General features: G+C 47.0%; 1 protein-coding gene across 1 annotated transcript in view; it reads left to right on the forward strand.

Annotated features, from left to right (window-relative positions):
• Positions 1-9,341: 9,341 nt before the first annotated feature.
• LOC143930659 (ovostatin-like) overlaps positions 9,342-14,527 on the forward strand; it is a 208,426-nt gene continuing 203,240 nt past the window's right edge. The window contains exon 1 of the mRNA XM_077455158.1: positions 9,342-9,455. Within this exon, the coding sequence (XP_077311284.1) occupies positions 9,391-9,455 (65 nt within the window). The 5' untranslated portion in view covers positions 9,342-9,390. The remainder of the gene's footprint in view (positions 9,456-14,527) is intronic.

Below are 14,527 nucleotides of genomic sequence, written 5' to 3' on the forward strand. Positions count from 1 at the left end.
GCTCCCTGCTGTACACCCTCCTGCATATTTGCTCCCCACTTTACACCCCCACGCATATCTGCTCCCTGCTGTACACCCCCTGCATCTCTGCTCCCCGCTGTACATCCCCCGCATATCTGCTCCCCGCTGTACACCCCCCTGCATATCTGATCCCCACTTTACAGCCCCTGCATATCTGATCCCCACTTTACACCCCCATGCATATCTGCTCCCCACTTTACACCTCCCCTGCATATCTGCTCCCCACTGTACACCCCCCTGCATATCTGCTCCCCTCTGTACACCCCCTGCATATCTTCTCCCCTCTGTACACCCCCCTGCATATCTGCTCCCCTCTGTACACCCCCCTGCATATCTGCTCCCCTCTGTACACCCCCCTGCATATCTGCTCCCCTCTGACACCCCCTGCATATCTGCTCCCCTCTGACACCCCCTTGCATATCTGCTCCCTACTGTACACCCCCCTGCATATCTGCTCCCCTCTGTATACCCCCCTGCATATCTGCTCCCCACTGTACACCCCCCTGCATATCTGCTCCCCACTGTACACCCCCCTGCATATCTGCTCCCCACTGTAAACCCCCTGCATATCTGCTCCCCTCTGTACCCCCCCCTGCATATCTGCCCCCCTCTGTACACCCCCGCATATATTCTCCCTGCTGTACACCCCCCCCCCCCCAAATATCTGCTCCTCACTGTAAACCCCCCCTGCATATCTGCTCCCTGCTGTACAAAGCCCCCCTGCATATTTGCTCTCCGCTGTACACCCCACTGTATATCTGCTCCCTACTATACACCCCCCTGCAAATCTGCTGCCCGCTGTACAAATATCCTGCATATCTGCTCTCCGCTGTATACAATGCACTCCAATGTAATCCATGGTGTCATCTGGAGGAGAGCGGCACTGCTGCCTGTTCTCCAATAACAGATCCAAGAAGGGGAGAGTGGGGGAAATCGTGGCAAGCCAGGACATGCAGGCAGGGCTTCCATCACAACCCGGCCTGCTCCAGTTCCCTGTATTATGCCGTACTTCTGTTACTTTACACTTTGCAGTGGCTATCTCCCCTCTGTTCCCACTGCCACTTCTAGGGCTGCAATGCAGGCAAGCAATAGAGCTGAGTCCCGACTGGGGAGCACTCAACCCTGCAGGAAGCCCTCGCACAGCCAGCGCTGTAAAAAAGGAGTTGGAGATGTGGGGGAGGAGAGAATGTAAGACATCGGGAACGAGGGAGATGGAGGGGGCAAATTGTGCACAGAATCCGGTACATGCAGCAGGGTCTGTCTTCACCAGCGAATTTTACCGCCCCCACGAGCATGGTGCCCTAAGGCAGTTGCCTATGCTGCCTTATGGTGGTGCCCGCCCTGGATATATCCCCAAACACTGGGCCTCCATCGTTTAATTGTGCCCCATGCACCCATCACCCCACACCTTTTGAAAGCAGCCGCAATCCACATAACTTAGTTTATATTTCTCTTCTTCCCAAAACCAGCCTTCCTCTGTCTTGTATCCCCTCCTCAGTCTGTCCTCGAAGCCATGGCAAACAGCGGTGTGAGCTGGTGGTGGATGGATTTGCTCCAGCCTCTCTGCGCCTGGTTTGCAGGTGCGGCCAGTGCAGCCGACAATTCACTTTAACCACTGGTACCTTAAACATGAAATAGCAGGATCAGGTTCCTTCACGCTGTGGTCCTTAGGGCAAGAAGGAGCGAACTGGAAAAGGGCCATGCTCGTCTAGATTCTGGGTTCAAAAGCCCCAAACTTTCCTGGGCAGTGCAGTAAAAATCCTCCCTCACTCCTCCTGGTGTCTCCAAGTCTATTGGGATCTATAGTTCTGCAGCCATCTCATGCACTGCAGCAGTCTCTCCAAGGGACTACATGTCCCAGCATGCTTTGCAGTGGTCCCTTGTCCTTGTCCTGCTTCTGCTGATTGGCCGAGCAACGGCCACTAGAGAGAGAGAGAGCAGGTGTGGGGGGGGGGGGGCTGGAAACTCTAAGAGACAGCCAGCTGCTGGCTACACGTGCATAAAATATTAACCGGCAACATGGATTTCTGTATTATCATTTTTTTTAATCATCTACTGTATATACACAGCATGCTTGTGCACCTTTGTCTACAGGCACATTGAAAACAATGGGCTAAATTTAGACCAGCAACAATAAAAGCCTGTATGTCTTTTTAGGCATCAGTGTGCAAGAGGCCTGAATACCATCTGCCAAGTAATATCTTCCATTATTAAATATACTTGATGTTTATACAAAATCTATAAAAATATACCAGTATTTTAATCTGACTGGGCATGTGCCTGTCAGGGCTGGGCTCTCTGCCCTCCGTGCTCAGGTTGTTCAGCTGTTGGTTAATTGCCAGTACTCATCGTTCCACTCACCTTGTGATTATTTCCTGCTCGTCAGTCCAATCTACAGCCAGCCTCTTCTCGGTTTTTTTAACCACTTCCCACCCAGCCAATGTATATATACGGCCGGGTGGGAGCCGCCTGCTCCTGATAGGACGTTCAGGAACGTCATTCAGGAGCAGCGGGATCGCCCGCGCAGCGGCGCGATCCCGATGTGCTCGTGTCACCCGGACACGGCACATCTCAGATCGGCAGGAGGGCTCTGTGATTGGCCCTCCTGATCACATGACGGCCGTGTCCAATCACGGCCGTCATGTGATGTAAACAAACAGCCGGTTGCTAGGCAATCGGCTCTCCTCTCCTCACACGGAAGTCACCGCTGAGAAGAGGAGAGCAGAACGCTGCAGCCGGCTGATGATCAGTGAGTATGGGCTGCTTTTCACAGCTTTTTACTCACTGATCATCAGTGTAGTGTAAACACACAACACACCACACAGTGAAAACACAGTCCCCACATATGTCCCCAAAACACACATGTCCCCAAAACATACATGTCCCCAAATAATAAAAACACATGTCCCTAATAATAAAAACATGTCCCCCACATATGTCCCACTAAAATCACATGTCCCAATGATTATCTGCACACATATGTACGTGATCACCTGCACACATATGTACATGATCATTTGCGTACATATGTCCGTGATCACACAAACCAATTATTATACACTTAACGGAATTTTTTTTACCAAAAACATGTAGCAGAATACATTTTGGCTTAAATTTATGACAAAATTTGATTTTATTGGATTTCTTTTCAAATAGAAAAAAGAAAATATTGTTTTTTTCCCAAATTTCCGCTTTTTTTGCGCTTATATCGCAAAAAAAAAAAAACGGAGTCGTGAATAAATAACACCAAAATAAAGCTCTATTTGTGCGAACAAAATGATAACAATTTCATTTGGGTACAGTGTAGCATGACCGCGCAATTGTCACTGAAAGCGCTAGAGCGCTGAAAGCTGAAAATTGGGCTGGGAAGGAAGGGGGTGAAAGTGCCCTGTATTGAAGTGGTTAAACTGCCTGGTTCATTTCTTCTGTGCCTTCGCCTTGATAAAACATATCTGGAGACTCTGCTATGTTCCTTTTGAAGACTTGCCTGGCTGACGTCCCTTCTGGTTTGTGATCCTGTCTGCTTCCTCCGACTATGCTGATCTCTGGCTTCCTGATTTACTGGCTTGTTCTAACTACCCTCTTTGGCTACCATACCCTGTCCATGTTTTGACTATGTTTATTATTTGTACCATTTTTACCATTAAATTAAAAGGTGTGATTTTTACTACATTTTCTGTCTGTCTGACTCATGGTTCCGACAGTAAGCAAAGGCCATGAATTCAGAAGATGCAGTCGATCCACCGTCTGGTAATATTTTCTCCAGATTGAATGAGCAGGACCACCTCATGGATCAGTTTGCCCCAAGCATTACAGACGCTCCTGATTCGCACTGCTCACCTGGATCCTCCCATTGTGGCTGTTCCTGCTGTTACTCTCAGTCTCTGTGCAGGCACCCGCCTCGAATATTACCTCTATAAGAGGTATGTCTGGTTTCGATCCGCTTCCCCAACGATTTGGGGGCAATCCAGTTCAATCCAGAGGGTTTCTCAACCAGGTTGGGATATACTTTGAAATGCTGCCCCAGGCGTTCCCCACGGACAGGAGCAAAGTAGGCTTCATTATATCTTTGCCTTGGCCTGGGCAAAACCCCAATGGGAGATGCAAAAACCCATTGTCCTGAGTTACCCTGAGTTTGTGACTTCCTTTAAAAAAGGAATTTGACATTCCTGCACACTCCACTTCTGCTGCCAAGACCCTCATGTCCATCAGAGTATGAGAACTGTTGCTGATTACGCCATTGAATTCCGTACTCTGGCAGCAGAGGTCACTTGGAACAATGAAGCCCTCGTAGCTGCTTTTTCTCATGGTTTCTTGGATAAAATCAAAGATGAGATAGCAGCAGGAGACATACCTACGGATCAGGAGAAGTTGATCACGTTTGCCATTCTCATTGACTCCAGACTCCGAGAGAGACCTTCCCCCACCCCAACCAAGGAATGCTTAAATCCCCAAATGTTATACACCCAATGCTAGGGGGTGTGAACCAGTGGGCATGGTCTCATAGTGGAGTTGGTCTGTCTGCTATTATAATAGAGGCTCCACCATGTGGGGAGAAATTGCAGATATGTGGAGGGCTTCATCTGTAATACAAAAATGCAAACCAGCAGGAATGAAAGTAAGGTGGATGGAGGAGGCACCAGTTCAAAAGAGAAGGAGACAGCAATGCAGTGATTAGCAGGATAAACCCCATACATGTGCAGTAGGGATAGTGTGGGTAGTGTGGGAGAGTGGGAAGAATGTACTAGCCGCAGCAGTCAGCAGTTAAGATTATGAATAGCAAGCCGTGCATTTCCTGAGATAGGCCACTAGAGTCTGCCAGTGGCTTGGTAATAGAGCCAAGGGAGTCACTTCCAGATTGAGTCTGCACTCATGTAGGCAATGAGGTAATCATGTACATAGCACATTTCATAACACATTGGCCAACTTCCTAGCAAAAGCTATCAGAGCGGTGCTGCCACGAATAATGGGGGCACAAATTAAACCTCGAAGTTCAAATGCAATGGAGTTCACTTGGTCATACCAGGGGCACTTAAGTATGTTACAAACAGGCAGTCAATACCAGGCACAACAGGTGCATTGTAGTAACTTACTGTTAGAGAATATTAACCCCTCCAGCGATCCCCTGGTAACAAAATATCAGAACATGGGGTATCAGTCAGTCAAGGAGGGAGCAATACAGCAAACAGCAGAGGTAGCGCTCAAACAAGACATGACACCATGAGATTCCAGCTATGCAGATGCATCTCTGGGGGAGGTGTTGACGTGTTGGGAAAAGAACACTGTATCGAATACCCTTGACACGCATGGCTGCTTTAACCTGGTCAAATTAACATCTTAATTTTTGTGTTTCAACTAAGCAATCCGGGAAAATGAGGAGCTTGTTGTTCTGGAATGCTAGTTCTCCTTGCAACCTAGCTGCCCTAATTATGCACCTCATCCCTGTCCCTAAAGTTCACAAATTTAAGTATAAATGTGCGAGGTGGTGCACCCTGCAGCCAGGCTCAGGTGGGATATGGTGAGCCCTTTCCACTGCATAGAAGGGCGAGAATTGGGGGTGAGGGTTCACAGTAACTTTTCCACAAAGTCAGTCGGATGCGGGCCCTCTACCCCCTCCGTCAGGGCCACGATGCAGAGATTGTTCCTCCTACTGTGGTTCTCAGCATCCTCGGCTTTGTATGCCAGAGCCCTTATTTTTGTGTGTAAGGTGCAGAGGTCGGTATTATGGCTCTCCACCGTGTCTTCCACATGGCCCAGGCGCTGCTCAGCAGAGGAGAGCCGGGATCTTATTTTGTCCATGTCCAGCCCAATAAGCCCCACATCCAGCTGCACAGCATCGACCTTAGTGGTCAGGGGTGTTATGGAGGCTTGGCAGTTTGCTATGGCTGCCAGAACATCTGCAAGATCCGGTTGGAGTGGAAAGGGCTGCTTCATTTGCTCGGTCTGGGATACCCTGTTAATGGTGGCGCGTGCACGTGTCCCCACGCGGTTGCTGCGGGCCGGGGAGGGTTCCTCTGGCAAAGGGGGGAAATTAAGCTTCTTACCCCTTCCTTTCAATGCCCGGGATGAGTGGCAGCACATGTGTGTGTCTACGGCCTCAATATAGTAGCTGTTTTTGCCCGGCAGAGAGAATGAAGCCAAGGATTGTAATGGAGCTCTCTCACAGACATCCACTCAGTGTGCCATCTTTGCCCCCCCACCCCCTTTAACAGTTCCTAACACAAAGCGTAACAGTCCTTTCAACTTCTCAACAACTTTTCCTTGTAGTTCTTCAGTCCACTGAGCTCCCGGTCTCTCGCTAGACCCACAGATTCACTGTCGCTGAATCCCTTGAGTTCCGCCAATCTTCACGGTGGTATCTTCCTCAAGTGTCACCCTCACTTCTCTGCTGGGTCCCTAGCTGGTCACTCCCAATACTCCTCAAGATTTACCCCACTGGCCCGCTCGGTCCCTGGCTTGACATACAAGGCTGCTCTGCAAGCGTCACCTCCGCTGGCTGGGTCCCTGACTTGATCACTGCCTGAAGTTTCTTGATGCTCCACTGTGCCCGTTCGGTGATAATACTGCTCTGATACTTACTTCAGTTACTCACTGTGGTCCCTGGTAATAAAGTGGTTGGTTCCATAGTGGCAATGGCTTCCTCTCTATCCCTGAAGATTGAAAATTTCTATGGCCGGCAGAACCGTCACTTCTGGTTGGACTGCAAGCTGCAATCACAACCCTGCGCTGCTCTCTTGCTTCTGGATAGGCCCTCAGACAGCCTAGCAGTCAGACACCCCTGGGATAGGCCCAAACTCCAGCCTAGCAGCCCAGGGCACATGACATACATCCACCCAGACAGCTGTCCAGGTGGCACAGAATACAGATCACCTGACTCCAACCAAATATATAGGCGCTTCCAGCAGGCCATATGATTCAAAGAAACCCTTGCCCATTGGCTGGGATACTTATATACCCATAACTTGAACTTGCATTGCACTTCTCATATCTAGCACCACCAAGTACCCGACCACCTAGTGGTAGTAGAAACAAGTGCAATTAGGCCAAACTTAGGGAGGAATCAATAGATCTCTAACAATCAACCAGGGTAACTACCCCTGGCAAGTTAATTTGTGAGGCACATCCCTGCCTAAACTCCAGGGTGCTACAAGTTTATTAAGCCAAAACATTTGACCCCATTTTGGTTGGAGATGTGGATGGTTAAAATCCCTTGTAGGCTTTGCTTTTTGGTCATCTGTGTCCCCTTGGATAGATCTCCCTTAATGTCCTGTAGACCCAACAGAAAGTGAGAGAGTCTTTCCAAGATGGTGGAATTCCCCTCTTAGTTGTCACTGGAAAAAAAATCTGCATTGGAAGATTCCCCCTCCATTACTGTTCTGGTGACAACTCATAATTTCAGTGGTTGCCAGAATAATAATAGAGAGCAAAACACCCTAACAGGGACACAGCAATAAAAAATTGACAGGGGATTCTAGTCCCCCCCCCCCCACCTGACAGGGATTCTATCCCCCCCCCCCCTATCTAAAACTAAAGAAGAAAACCATTTTGCCTTTAACCACTTGCCATCAGTTAGATTTACTGTGGATGGGCAGCAGGTGCAGGCCGGTACGCCACAGCCTTTCATCCGGGTTCGGGTCACACGCCCCCTGCCATCCTGTGCTGTGATTGGACACAGCACAAGTTTGGGAGCCAGTGATTTCAGCTGAAACCTGCTGATCGTCTGTGTCCAATCACATATTTCTGTGCATGGGAACAATGATCTGGCTGTTTCTTCTTGAAAAGCAGACAGAAAAAACAGCCAGATCTGTTAATAAAAGCAGCACACATTACACTTGTTAGGCACAAAGGTCACTCCTGGATTGCCCCATGATGTTAACTCTTTCCCAGCCAGTGACGTTAGTACAGTGTCAGTGTACAGTATTATATTATACATTATTATTATACAGTATTATATCTGATCACTGTATTAGTGTCACTAGCAATGTCAGTGTCAGTTAGTGACCATCCCAATCCCAAGTGTAAATTAGCGCCAGATCGCCCACCGCGCGATCGCAGTAACACTATAATTTGCTGATCTCTGCCATTCCAGTATCGTGTCTATAGCTGCATACTGTAAATTCCAGAATATTGGGATTGGGTGGCACAGTGGTGTAGTGGTTAGCACTCTCACCTAGCAGTAAGAAGGGTCACTCCCCTCTGGGTGATATATGTACATTGCAAGGATTTTAACAAACTTTGTTGCAGATTCCTATGTTTTGTTATTCTGAAGAAATTCCTGTGCGTGTTGTCTGTACCCATGTGGGAAAGTGAATCTAATGTAAGTGGTTTCATAATTATCAATCAGCTATGCAGCTGCAGGACACTAATGAGGAAAGCTGCAGGGTCTGCATCCCTTTAGACGTGTTTCTATTGGGAGTATCTCACCAAAAATGATATTTTTGTTGAAGGGGGTGAAATCTGACTTGCATCTTAGTGCAGACTTCTGGGAAAATCAGAGAGCCAATCATACAAGCAGGAAATTATGTTACTGGGGGGGGGGGGGGGGGGGGCTTGGCACGTTCTGTACACATTCTGTGTACAGAACAACTCCAGGTAGCTATATTGCATTGCAATTTCACAAAATTACAGAGCTGCAGATTGAAAAGGAAAGGTCATTTTTAATAAAATTAAATTACAATATGACAATATGTGTCGCAATTGTATACGCTATATTATTTTTTCCCACAAAAGTGGAGTTACCCTTTAAAGTGCCGGGGGGGGGGGGTCCCCTTAGTCTGCCTGTAAAGTGGCACATCTGTATAGAACCTGGTGCAGCAAAATTTACATTTATTATTTTTTTCTTTATTTGCTATTTTTATTTGTACGAAAGTGGAGTTACCCTTTAGATATTAAAGTAGAAAACATTTTTTTTAATTCTAAATTTTTGTTCTTTGTTTGTTTATATAATAATAAAAAAAAAAAAAAAAACAGTGGTGATCAAATACCACCAAAAGAAAGCTCTGTTTGTGGGAAAAAATGATATAAATTTCATTAGTGTACGGTGTTGTATGACCACACAATTGGCAGTTAAATTAGCACATTGCTGAATAGCAAAAAAATGCTCTGGTCATGAAAGGGGTAAAATCTTCCAGAGGTCAAGTGGCTAAACACATTTTCATATATTACAGATCCGGTCCCCAAATCCAAAAGACTTGCTTTCCTAGTGATATGTAAAGCAGGGGCGGTAAATGTAGCCTATTACTTCATCTTGCCGTGTCCTGGCTGAGCAGAACGAGGAAGGAGGAAGTCCAAACCCCTGTTCTCAGGTGTATATAGACAGGTGAGGGAGGAAGAGCTGAGACAGGTGTGAGAAGTTGTGTACCTGGTAGTATGGAGCTGAGAAGTCTGCTGGCCCTGTGCCTTCTGTGTATCATCCCTGCAGGCAATGCAGAGCCGTAAGTAATGTCTTATGGGAACTATTATACTACTTTTGCTTGTAGTTCCTATGTAACTGTTGGCTCTTTCACACCTATGCTTGTGTATTTATTTAAATGTGGTATATGTCTAGTTGAAAAAAATTTACTTTTTGTAATATTTTAAATGTCAAAATAAATTTAAAAATAAAAATTCTAATTTGTGCGTATATAAGTGATGCTGTGCTGTTTTCACATGCTCAATATGCAGCCAAAGTTGTAGTAAATGTCAAGCAAATGCAATTGTGTGGGTTGAATGGGCGCAACTTGAAACTTGACAATTTGCACACAGGTTATGTTAGCATGTGACATGCACCTTGTTTAAAATTATGTAAAGACTCCCTCTCTCCATCTCTCCTCCTAAAAGGGCATGTAACCCTCTAATGCATATGATTTTCTTGGGCTAGCTTTTGCTTTTAAAAAAAGGGAATGCTGTATTCCAGTCTCAAAAGGCTGGGCTGAGCTGAGCTGCCTTCACCAATACAAACCACATCTTTTCAGAGCATACAACAGGGCCAGCTAGGAAAGGAGTGAGAAGAGTGATCACCCTGCCCCCTCCTGAGCCATACAAGGTCACATGCACTGAACATAGCTGGCTGCCTACGGGGCATGTTGTGGTCAGCCCAATACCAACCCCAAAGCACCTTGTTTAAAGGGGCTTTCCACATTCTGTAAAGCCCCCTCTCTGCAGCCCCCCCCCCCCCCACAAGCCCAGCCTAGGGTTGTGTGGAAGAGGCCCTTGTCCCTCTGAATATGGGAACAAGGTGGTTGACTTGGGGTGCCCGGGCCCCTCCAGCCCCCAAGCATCCAACCCCCTTTCATGGTTTGGCTTGCTGTGTGTTTGGCTAGGGGTTTGTTAGTGAGTGGGAGTGGCACTATTTTATTTTGGGGTGGTATTTTTTTTCATGTGGGGGTTCTCATTTTAAGCCTTTACAGAGCCAAATGGCCTTGTATGTATTTGGGGTGGGGGGGTTGTCAGGCTATTTTGTGTTTTAAAATTTTTGCAGCTGTAATGTCTATTTTGTATATGGGGGGGGGGGGGGGGGGGGGAGGGTTCTCTAAAAGCTGTACATTTTTGGATGCATGCTACAGATGTGATGCGCCACTACAGAGTACCCCCCCCCCCCCCCAAGTTACTAGCTTTAGGGCTAGTTCACTACATAGAAACGCAGTCCAGATGTATGTCTGTATGTGTTTTTGATGCGTTCTGGTGTGTTTGGGGTGTTTTTTCCTTAAATAAGGACATGCTGGGTGATGTGCTTAATTTTTGACAGGGGTGGCTTATTTTGTGCTAGCTGCATTTTGGGTTGGTCTGGGCATGCTCAGGGACTTTAATGTGTGGGTTATTTTATTTTTTTGGTTTTTGTGCGTACAGCACTTGGATGTTTGTGGGCATGGTCAGAGTTTTTGTGTGGGTTTATATATATATATATATATATATATATATATATATATATATATATATATATATATATATATATATATATATATATATATATATAAATAAATATTCCCCTGAAATATATTTGATGCTGTCAATGTGTGTAGGTTGTTCACGTTGATTTATCTGTGCTGCATTTAGAAAAATCTCTCAAGATGTTGTGACTATTTTTAAATCATTCTCAAGTGTGTGTGTGTGTGTGTGGTGGGGGGTTCTTTTTCGTTGACCAATAAAATTTGTAGCAAATTTATTTTACTCTTCATGCTGTAGCTTAACCAGGCTGATTGGCATGGCAAATCAAAAAAGAGGTGTGATTTGTCTAAAAGTTACCTTTCTGGTGCCTTCATGGTAGCATATGCATTTTAGCATAGTGGTTCGCAGCCTCAGTCCTAAAGTACCCTCCACCATGAGGAGATGTTTTGTGAATTTTATCTTTTCTACAATAGCTGGGGGGTACTCAAGGATGGGGTTGAGAAGCACTGCACTAAAATCTAGCTCAAGACCGTCCCTATTCTAATTGTGGGCATTTAAGGAAACCCAAGTGAGTGTTTGAACCCCCCCCGCCCCCTTTTTTTTTTTTTTTTTTTCCCTTTCCCCTCCTTTTAGGATCTCCACCAACTGCACTTGTAGAGCAAAGTGGATTTGCCTTTAGTCTATAAACCTCAAAGTCCAAGATTCCTAATTTGGGGTGTACAGAGAAATGCTAGCGTGTAATTTCCCTAATGGGGAAACTATTTTAGATTGACTTGTGTATCCCCAAGGAAAGACATTGGTAGGGTTTTAACCTCACCTCCTGTTTAGCTATGTGACAGGAAGTGAATAAATTTGAAGGAGAAAGTGGCAAAATTTTGGGAGGTGTCATCACCTTATCAGGGGTACAGATATCCCCAAAAACCGTCAAGACTTCTAATCCCTCTGCACTCTATCACCAAGCAAAAATGACAGGATTTCATTTAGTTGAACTTTGAAAAGATGCATTCCTAAGTTGTGATGCATGTCAATGGCCCTAAAGTCACAATTTCTCGTACGACAGAATAAAAAATCGGAAGTGATGGACGAACTTCCGACGGGACGTTTCGTGAACCGCAAGGTTCGCAGCAGACCCCATTGACTTTAATGGCAGGCGAACCTTAAAAACCTGTAGGTCATATTTTCAGCCACAAAATACTTACTAGCTGTGCACACAGTCCCACAACATGGACACTGACATAACAAAAGTATTAAGTGAATCTGGGATCGACAACAACAAGCTTTTTTTTTTTTTTTTTTTTTTTTTTTTATATATCTGTGAAATTTTGACAATTCAGGCACACATGAAGGCCATGGAGGAGAGGCAAGGTCAGGGCAGGCTATGAAGGGGGTGCAGGAGATGATCAGTGCCACAGTCAGGGCAGCGCAGTCGTGTGCCAACCTGTGCTTGAGCCCCTCCCTCTGCCTGGCCCTTACCCCCCACCTATGCAGGGCTCCACTGCGGTGTTCCAGAGGTGCCAGTCCAGTGCTGATCCTCAGCCATGGTGCTGGCACTGCCTGTTGATTGGCTTCTCCGCTGCTATCTCCCTCACTGTCTGACACCAGCACCGCGATGGGGAGAGAGAGCACTGACGCCACACCAGCTCCGAGATAGAGAGCACTGATACCAGCAACACGCTGTGGGACCCAAAAATATGACACCGCTCAACCTCTTCAAACAGGACGGTACAGGCATATAGTACGGGGTGCTTTTTTTTTTTTTTGTACAAGGAAGTGAGCCAAAGGTAGAAAAGTCTGTGCTCGATTTTAAATAAATCGTTTATAGCGTTATGCATATACATGGTCTACTGGTCACATGTGTTTGAATTCCTCCAAGATCCATGCCTCATTCATTTTTATAAATGTGAGGTAGTCAACACTGTCGTGAGCTAGGCGAGTGCGCTTTTCGATCACGATCCCCCCCGCTGCGCTGAACGTCCTTTCGGACAGGACACTGGATGAGGGGCAAGCCAACATTCCATTGCAAATTGGGCAAGCTATGGCCAGAGGTCAAGCCTGCCCACCCAGTAGTCCAGGGGTTCATCACTTCTTCTCAGAGCATCCACATCGGCTGTTAACCCGATGTAGTCGGACACCTGTCGGTCTAGGCGTTCCTTGATGCTGGACCCGGTTAGACCTGTCGATGGGTCGGCTGAAAGAATGACCTCAGAAGTCACCAACACATCTTCAAACCGCCCTCTTCTTCTTGCAGCCGCTGTTGGCTTGGTACCCGCAACTCTTTCTCTAGGAGTGGGAATTTCTCCTCTGCCAGCGCACGCAAAAGGAGAATGATGCATTTCTCGAATCAAGGCCTGGAAGTGCTCCATTCTGACAGCCCTCTGTGACGGTGGTAACATTTCCGCCATTTTGTGTTTGTACCAGGGGTCTAAATACGTTGCCACCCAGTACTGGTCCTTGACCTTTATGCTTTTTATACGGGGTCCCTGTTAAAACACTGGAGCATGAAGGCCCCCATTTGCACTAAACTGGAAGCGGTATGGTGGCCTGGCTCCTGCTCATCATCCAGGACAATATCATCCTCCTTGTTCTCCTCTCCCCATCCACACACAACAGGGATCCCAGAACGGTTTAAAGCATGCTCTTCTTGTTCCTCATCTGCCCTGGTACCATCCTCCTCTGACTCCTGTTGACTTGTCTCAGAGTAGCACCCCCCCGCCCCCGGGAATTAATCCAGCATTGCGACTTCCTCATCTTCCTGCTCCTCCACGGCTTGATCAATGACATGACTCAATGCACGCTCCATAAAGAAGGCATAAGGTACGATGTCACTGATGGCGCCATGGCTGTGACTGACCAGTTTGGTGATCTCATCAAATGGCCGCAGAAGTCTGCATGAGCAGCCACTGGCGCAGTGGAAAAAAAACAAAGCTCCCCAGAACCTGTTTTGCTGCAGAGTTCATACAGGTAGTTGTTAAGCTGCTCCAGCAGAAACGTGCAGTTATCAAGCATATAGAAGGTTGAGTTCCATCGCATCGGGCAATCACAAATAAGACGTCTGACCAGCAGATTGTGTCGCCGCTGAATGTCAGCAAGGCGAGCCATGGCTGTGTAAGATTTTCTGAAATGGACCGAGATTTTCCTTGCCTGCCGCAAGATGTCCTGGACCCCAGGGTATTTGACAACGACTCGCTGCACTACCAAGTTTAAGACGTGTGCCATGCATGGGGTGTGTGTAATTTTGCCCTGTTTCAATGCGCTAAGCAGATTGGCACCGTTGTCACACAACCACTTTACCAACTGTGAAATTGAGCGATGTTAGCCACTGATCTGCCTGTGAACGCAAAGCTGAAAGGAGTGCAGGGCCAGTGTGGCTCTTGGCTTCCAGGCACAACATGGTAACGTCTCACTTGGCATGTCGAATAGGTTCTGGGGATCTTGGGCGGCTCAGTGGAAAAGGAGTCAGCCGAAGAGAAGAGGCAGGCCTGCATGCAATCCGTGGCGGTAAAACCAAATTTACACAGGTGCCACGGGTTACATGCTTGACGGCCGTTAGGTTCACCCAGTGGGCAGTAAATGTGATCTACCTTCCCTGCCCATGTTTGCTAGACCATGTCTGTGGTCAGATGTATCTTGGCACCAACGC

The sequence above is a fragment of the Lithobates pipiens genome, unplaced genomic scaffold (assembly GCF_037356315.1).
Source record: "Lithobates pipiens isolate NorthernLeopardFrog02 unplaced genomic scaffold, aLitPip1_a1.2 Scaffold_25, whole genome shotgun sequence".
Lineage (NCBI taxonomy): Eukaryota > Metazoa > Chordata > Amphibia > Anura > Ranidae > Lithobates > Lithobates pipiens.